This window comes from Ostrinia nubilalis, chromosome Z (genome assembly GCF_963855985.1).
Source record: "Ostrinia nubilalis chromosome Z, ilOstNubi1.1, whole genome shotgun sequence".
Classification (NCBI taxonomy): domain Eukaryota; kingdom Metazoa; phylum Arthropoda; class Insecta; order Lepidoptera; family Crambidae; genus Ostrinia; species Ostrinia nubilalis.
Genome location: NC_087119.1, coordinates 25,213,671 through 25,222,272, shown reverse-complemented (window position 1 = coordinate 25,222,272; position 8,602 = coordinate 25,213,671). Strand labels below are relative to the sequence as shown.

The 8,602-nt window shown below is 36.3% G+C and overlaps 1 protein-coding gene across 3 annotated transcripts in view; it reads left to right on the top strand.

Moving 5' to 3' along the window:
* The first annotated feature begins 830 nt into the window (after positions 1-830).
* LOC135086964 (ADP-ribosylation factor GTPase-activating protein 1) overlaps positions 831-8,602 on the top strand; it is a 126,662-nt gene continuing 118,890 nt past the window's right edge. For all 3 annotated transcript variants that reach the window (XM_063981813.1, XM_063981811.1, XM_063981812.1), the window contains exons 1-3: positions 831-1,009; positions 1,084-1,251; positions 7,384-7,497. In XM_063981813.1, the coding sequence (XP_063837883.1) occupies positions 950-1,009; positions 1,084-1,251; positions 7,384-7,497 (342 nt within the window). In that variant the 5' untranslated portion in view covers positions 831-949. The remainder of the gene's footprint in view (positions 1,010-1,083; positions 1,252-7,383; positions 7,498-8,602) is intronic.

Sequence of the window (8,602 nt, the reverse complement as noted above, 5' to 3'; positions counted from 1 at the left end):
GTAAATATTTTTTATGAGAAATGCTTATTATTTATTTATTTCACATAATATTTTTTACGTAATTAAGCCGCGAAGTCTTCTATGAAAGAAAATTCATAACATTAGTCTGACAAGAAAGGACATCATCCATTTTGGTCCAAAATCAAAAGTGCCGGCCAAAAAATAAAAGTGCTGTATTCTGATAGAATACGTCCGCCTTAGCATTTATTACTATGGCACCAAAGCTGTAGCACCACTGTGCATCGTAGTATTTGAGTTCTAAAAATATATGAAACGACTGACTTTGATCTCAAATACTATGACGCACAGTGGTGCTACAGCTTTGGTGTCATAGTAACAAATGCTAAGGCGGACGTATTCTGTCAGAATACAGCACTTTTTTTTATTGGCCGACACTTTTGATTTTGAACAAAAAATGTATGAATCGTTGATGAATTTTAGATCTCAAATACTCGACGCACAGTGGATCTACGGCTTTGGTGCCATAGTAACAAATGCTAAGGCAGACGTATTCTGTCAGAAAACAGCACTTTTTTTTGTTGGCCGGCACTTTTGATTTTGGACCAAAAATATATGAAACGTGGATGATGTCCTTTAATTTTCTTACATAATAGGCTTTAATTTAATCCAGTTAGATCGGATTTTACTGTAAAAAATAAGTACAAAACTATTTCGTTCTCATTTCTGAACGAAATTCATAATTACAGACAAGATTATTTTTTTCTACTACTTTGGTAGATTTTCATTATAAGCTTTCTCTATGGTTAGAAAAAAAAATAGGACATTGTCTATGAATGCCAAGTGGACATTTCAAGTCGGAACATCATTTTTGACATATACGACATCCGGGCTCCCAGCTGGCAGGACGTGCTGCCAGCGTTTTTCACTTGATCCCGTAATCAAAAGAATCCACTACACTGGGAGTTTGTAACTTTCACAACTCTTAAAAATGGCATCACCGCGTACCAGAAGAAAACTTAACTCTATACGAACTATAGACGAAAACCATGTAAGTTGTTTCGTGGTGGTATTTTGGTCCTTATGGTGATTTATATGGTTTTAACAATTTATTTGTCTTTGTAGAAATGTTTCGAATGCGGCACTCTGAACCCGCAATGGGCGTCAGTGACGTATGGCATTTGGATTTGCCTGGAATGCTCAGGGGTGCACCGCAGCCTTGGGGTTCATCTATCCTTCGTTAGATCGGTTACTATGGATAAATGGAAAGACATAGAACTAGAAAAGATGATGGTAAGTTCTTACTGTTTACTTTGCACGCTCTGTTCGTTAGAAGCTGGCGACTATTAGGTCAATTCCTTGAAGAAGCCAAATTTTGCTTCTTGTGTGGCTCCTACCCTCTCCTACCACAGCCTAAAAATCAGGATTTTTTTCTTTTGTCGCTAGATCCTTATCTATGTTGATTGTGTGTGCTGTCCCATGCTATGCTTTACCCATATCCTTCCATAATTGATATCACTCCAATGCTAAGCGATGGATTTAGTTTGAAACACCATTTTTATTATTAAGTTTTAATAAGCCATGATTTTTAATCATCCAGCAATTATTATGACCATTGGAAGAAAATTATGGCCATTTTTTTTTTCAATTTTTCAAAACATTATTATTGGGATTAGGTCATTTTAGACCATAAAAATAAGATATCCATTAAAATAAAATTTTCTCTGCCTTTAAGGCTTGACTTATTTTGTAGTAGCAAAAAATTACTTCAATTTAATTGAAATAATAAAATACAATTTCTAAAAATTATGAATACTATGTACAACAAGCAAACAAAAAGGCAGTAGACACTCGGTTTGACTCTTTGAAATAAATAATGAAATTTGGTAATTGCTCATTATTTTCCCCATTATCTATTTGAGCAATAGCAAAATCAGGTTTAAGACTAATTTACTAACACATTATATCAATACAATTAAGACACAATGTATAAATTAATAAAATCACTAAAAAAATAAAAAAGAACCAAAAAATATCAAAAAAACTTAGCAGCATTTTTTGCTGCCTTATTTGAAAAAAAAAACATCCTGATAATAATATTAAAATTTTATTTAAAAAGAGCTTACTTGGTCCTAAACTACTGGCCTTTGCCAGTTTTTCTTAACTCTGAATAAAATTGCCTTATTCAATTTCCTTCCTCCTTAAGATCTCCTTAACCATTAATTGAAAGCAATTAACAAGATAAATAACGGTATTGATAGTAACGTTACGAAATTTCAAATCAAGGGAAAATAACTTTAATTGTGCGACGTTGCCACACTTATCATTCGCTAATGCGAAATGCGTGGGCGCTGTGCGGTGCAAACAGGCAACAACGCATAGTTTACGCGAATTTTTTGGCGAAATATGCATTATCATTCTAAAACGTAAATCTTAAAAAAAAGTTTTTATGCACAACAAATTGAATAAAATTCAGTGTTTGCTTTGAGTTTACGAAAACCGACAGTCTTGAAAGAATCCAAGCCTACAAGATGTCTACTTTTACAAATGTGAAGAAATTGTGAAGCAATAGGTCATCATCATTGACATGATACTATGTCAGGCAGCGCGAGCGCCGAAAAGGCTATTTGATAACGAACAATACTGCTTTAGAAATACAGTGCATAATCAAATGCTAGAGTAACTCGACATTGTAGAGAAAGCTCGAAATACAACTTAATCGGATCTACAGACGAGGCTGCAATCAAAATCAAAACCAAAATTGAATAAAGATCATTTCAAAAGATACCCTACGAAGCACGGTAAAAAGATTGCTTAAAAAGATTCCATGAGTTTGACGGCGCCTGCGCAGATGAAGCCGCAATACTTTCACTTCTTGCAACAATGAGAAGTGAAATTAAATAGGAAACCTGAAAACTGCAGACAATGGACACCAAGTTTTACGACACCTTGAAGAATAAAAAAGCTGCAAAAGTGGCACTGGATTCAACTTCAATGAAATGTACAAAATGTTATAATATGAATGTGTGATTTGTATTGTATGTGTATAATGTTATGTTGTTGGTCTGTAATAATTTTATTTTTTGCTTTTTTGAGCAGAATGTTTATACTATCAATTAAAAGCAATAAAAAAAAATTTGAATCGTTTTATTTTCTCTAACCATTTCCCCTCGTTGAATAAAGCAATATGTCTGAAAATAATCGTTTTATTCCGTTCAAATTACCACGTTTATTCAATATTACTAATTTTAACAATATTTGCGGAACGTACCTGCGGAAACATCATACTTTAATAAATAACGTTACGTTATTGCGAATATAATGCCGTTACTTCATTTAAATTAAGTTAATATTGCACACATAAATTAGCTTGTTAGTGTTCAGATGAAAATTCGTTTCCAACTTATGTTCTACACGTTTATCCGTGCAAAACAAGAAAAAAAAGCTGATAAAAAGATTTTTAATGATAAAATATCTTTAAAAAACTCCTAAATAGAAAACTTCTAATTACGTGATGAATAAGATCTTTTTGATGAAGTAACTCTTCAACATAGGAAAAAGAAGTCAAATACAGTGTGAGTCACGTTAAAGTGTACATATGAAAATAGATGAAACTAAATCTATTTTATCGACAAAAAAGAGGTCAAAAATTTTTTGAGATTTTTTTAAAAAAAATTATAGAATTTTTTTTCTTCCAATTACTTATTGTAAAGAAAACGTAATAACTTTTAAACTAAGTGGTATATCCTGATAAAATAAAAACAGTAATAATGCTAAATAACAGGCGATACTAAAAAAATACATAAAATACACAAAAAAAGGCCAACAAATAATAAAAAATGATACTTTTTTTAAAAAAATCTGCTTTTAAATTCGTGTTTTATGGTTATTTGATAAATTTCTCCAAAAAATGCCCCTATAACCGGTGGTTTTTACTACTTTGTATTATTCTCTATCGTATTACCTTCGTAAAACCAAAAATCGCATGTCTCTATCCCTATCACAACATTTGCAATGATCGTTTGAACTAAGCCTCTCCGGGCGCGCTATTCAACGCTTCGTTAACAACGAAACTGAAAATGGCTCTAGATTTGTAATTTAGATAAAGAAAAGTTAAATTTCAAATAAAAACAAAAGATTTCGAAGGAAAATAAGCATTTTAGTTAAAATTAAAATTTTCTCTACCTGCAGCGGAGAATAATGTTGTGGCAGGCCCTTGTTCAAACGCTCATAGCAAATGTTATGATAGGGATAGAGACATGCGATTTTTGGTTTTACAAAGATAATACGATAGAGAATAATATAAAGTAATAAAAACCACCTGTTATAGGGGCATTTTTTGGAGAAATTTATCAAATAACCAAAAAAACACGAATTTAAAAGCCGATTTTTTTCAAAAAGTATCATTTTTTATTATTTGTTGGCCTTTTTTGTGTATTTTATGTATTTTTTTAGTATCGCCTGTTATTTAGCATTATTACTGTTTTTATTTTATCAGGATATACCGCTTAGTTTAAAAGTTATTACGTTTTCTTTACAATAAGTAATTGGAAGAAAAAAAATTCTATAAAAAATTAAAAAAAAATCTCAAAATTTTTTTGACCTATTTATTGTCGATAAAAATAGGTCTAGTTTCATCTATTTTCATATGTACACTTTAACGTGACTCACACTGTATAAAGAATACACGGTCCTAAACTAAATACTCCTGAAAACGATGCTGTTATCTTATCAGATTGAGTAAAATGTTAAACAAACCGCTTTGTTAAACCTGGAGTTCTTCATGATATTGTTGAAAAAAAGTTACCAAAAAGATGCTATTGCAACCTTTTTAGTACGAAAAATCACCTTTGAAAATCATAATTTCGAGTATGCGTCGTTCGAAAAGTTTACCCATAGAGAATCGTATCCTTCAAAGAGGACCATGCGTCTGATAATAGTGTCTGCGATGGAAGAAATATCTAAAAAGGAAAAAGAAAGGAATAGAAACCGTGCAATTTGTAAAGAAATTATAAAAATGTACAAGGAAGGAATAGAGAGAAGCTTTCAAATCAAATCAAAAATATTTTATTAAATTTAGACCACTGGTGGCATTTATGAACGTCAAAATATAGTAAATAAAAAAAAGGTAGCCCTTATGGGGCACTTTACATTGTCTCCTTATATTTTGGGCCCTACCAGCGCTAGGCAAGTTGACGTGACTGACACTATGATGATCTGCTGATTAACATTATAGTGATATTAGAAACGTAGAGCCACATAGAGCTTTCATGCTGGAAGTAAATGAAGAAGTCTACAGTTGAGGCAAAGAAAAAAAATTTTTTGAATGAAAAAAAAAACAAAAGAAAGACTGGTTCTTGTCATCCTTTGAGTGTCAAATAAGAATCAGTATCCGATAGTATCAGTATCCGGGCTGGAAGACGTAGCGTGGGCAGGCCTCCTACTAGGTGGACCGACGATCTGGTAAAGGTCGCGGGAAGAGCCTGGATGCGGGCAGCGCAGGACCGTGCATTGTGGAAAACCTTGGAGGAGGCCTTTGTCCAGCAGTGGACGTCATTTGGCTGAAACGAACGAACGAACGAACGATCCGATAGTAGAATTTACCAAGTTTGAACCTTCGGGGATGATCTGAAATAGAATTTGAATCACAGAAGAGAAGTAGCATCTGAAGGTGGCACTGGAAACATGTTCGGATTATAAGAATGGCCCAAAACTCTTCCAGTGCCAGAAAAGTACCAGCGGCTGATTTATGATTCTTTAATCCTTGTCTCTTAAAGTAGAAGACCAGTGGCCAAATTCACGTATTTTGACAGTTCGAAATCCGTATTCACAAGGGTCATTTTGATAGAACGATTACTCGGTAGGATCGCAAATCAGTGCTTTGTTGTCGTTGAAGTTATGTTACGTGAATAAGGCTACAGGATGTGTTTGATAGTACTTGGCAATTTAAATGGCCTAATCGAAATGACGCTACCAGTATAGCCTGCAGTGCAAAACATGGAGTCTACGGACACCATATTGAGAATTTGAGATGCCGTCCATCTAGTCTGATAGGGAAGTTATTCAGCAGCATGCACAAAGTTCCGAACTTTCCGGTTTCGGATTTATTCTAAGCTAAGCAACAACATGAAACAACGGAAGTTCGTGCTGCGTAGCTCTCAGTGGGGATCACGTCCAACAGTGGACTGCAGTTTGCACTGAAAGTCTTAACTGGAAGTAACTTACGACTACCAGCAAAAGAAAGCAAAATAATATTGGAAAAACATTATTGTAATTTAAAAAAGTTATATCTTACTCGATCTTAGTTCACATAGTCCTACTCGTAATGCCTTGATTTATCGATATCTGTTTATTAGATTTTTAATTTGTATTACTGCTTCATTAATGTTAGATTTAAATTCTAAATCAAGAGTAAGGAATGATGATAATATTCAAACAAATCAACAAAGTATTAAAACATTAAGAAATGACATGCAGTCGTGCGTTTTATTTTTATAAGCACCTCGCCCCTATTGTTCACTTGGACGATTACATAGTAACAATTGCGATAGTGTATTAAGGCGATTATCACACTGCACCGCGCTCCGCCGCGGTACGCGGGACGACAGATTTAATCATTATATGCAAGTACCTCAGTTTGTATAGAAAACACGCGCGACACAACACACTGAAAACGCGTTTGCGCGCGGGATTCGTTATTCATGTCGCCACGCGGACCGCATATAGTTTACATCGACGTATCTGGTCGACGAAAGTTTGATGAAAGTAGGTTTGAAAAATACGCACCCCTTCAGGAAAATGACACGTGATTCTGTAAAACTATATCACTGTAAAGATTCGGCCAAACCAACGCGTGCAGCCTGCGTGCGCGTTGGCAATGGCGATCCTACTGATTTATACTGGTTGCCATCGCAATCGCGCACGCAAGCTGCACGCTTTGGTTTGGTAGAACCTTAACAACGTAAAGGTTTAAAGATGAAAACTTCGCTTGCACGGTTTGGGCGTTCTCATTAGAAATGTTCATGCAAGAATATAATTGCGTACTTACTACGACTTGTTATTAATAAAACTATCCTCAACATTTTTGTAAATTCTAAATTCACAATATTTTACGTATTTTTCATTGTCCGAAAAAGAACAGTAGTTACTTCTTGTTAAAAGAAGTTGTTCAAAAGGAGGAATGCGCGAGAGCATGACTGTTTGACTAGTAAAAAAAAATATTTTGGATATTTTTAGAATTCCCTTCAAAGTAATCTTAAAGGTTTTGGTTACGAATAAAATAAATAATTCTGGGTAACTTAATAGCATTAACGTAGTGCTAAGTGGTAATTAATAGCTAAAGTCAAAGTCAAAGTCAAAGTCATTGGACCCGCAACAAAATTAATCAGAAGAACGTAGTCCCTAATATTAGTGTTTCTCGTACAGGTCGGAGGGAACCTCAAAGCGCGTGAGTTCTTCGAGAGCCAATCCGACGTTAAGCAGAACATGACCATTCCTCAGAAATACAACACCAGAGCCGCGGCCATGTACCGGACCAAGGTAAGTTGCATCTACATATTTATTTATTTACTAGCTGTGCCCGCGACCTCGTACGCGTGAAAACCCGTTTTCGCAACATTTTTCATTGTTGCACTGCTCTTATTGATCGTAGCGTGATGTTGTATAGCCTATAGCCTTCCTCGATAAATGGGCTATCTAACACTGAAAGAATTTTTCAAATCGGACCAGTAGTTCCGGAGATTAGCGCGTTCAAGTAAACAAACAAACAAACTCTTCAGCTTTTTAATATTATATAGTATAGATTTAGGAAAACCAGGGTTTTACAGTGTATAATAATGAGAAGTTAGGCAACAAGTAAACCACTTATAGGTCCCACAGGTAAAAAGCAATTTAAACAAATTAGTGAGCTTTTGCACCAGGGTTACTACATACTACGTACACCACCACCCATGGTTCTTCCTGCCTCACGGCGTACGAACCGAATCTCGGGAGAGCGCGCGGGTACTTGCTCTGGGCTCTGTTCTCCGGGCGCTTTGCTTGACTCCCTACAAATTTATCTGATCCATGTCCCTTCTCATAGTCAATTCTCCCCCTTTTGGGGCTTGACACCACAAATACGGTACTTCGCGTCGGGCTGCTATCGTTGATAAATGTCATCACTTCTACATACACTACTACTACGTACTACGTACAAATCCCACCACCACCCATGGCCATACCAACCTCGCGGTTATTGTGGCCGAATCTTGAGAGATGCGCGCGGAATTGCGGCTGCCTACGGCAGATTGCACTCCACCGCGCGCAATTCTTGACTCTCTACAAGTTCTTTAATCTTTGTCCATTTGTCCCTTGCCACTCTCCCCCTTCTGGGGCATGGACTCTACTGGCACGTTGGCACCATCCGGTGCCTGGCCGCTAGGCGTCTGTCCGTTCCGCCTCCTATGCCACGCGTGCGCGAAACCTCGCAGCCGCGCGAAGTTCGCCTCCGAGCTGACAAGATCGGGGTACCACGCAGGACCGTACCCCTCCGAGAGCGCTATTCCACTCAGCATCTCCCACCGCAGGTCTTCATACAGAGGACAGTACCACAGAACGTGGTGCCTGTCCTCCTCACTCTCGCCGCACTCACACATACTCCCCTCTC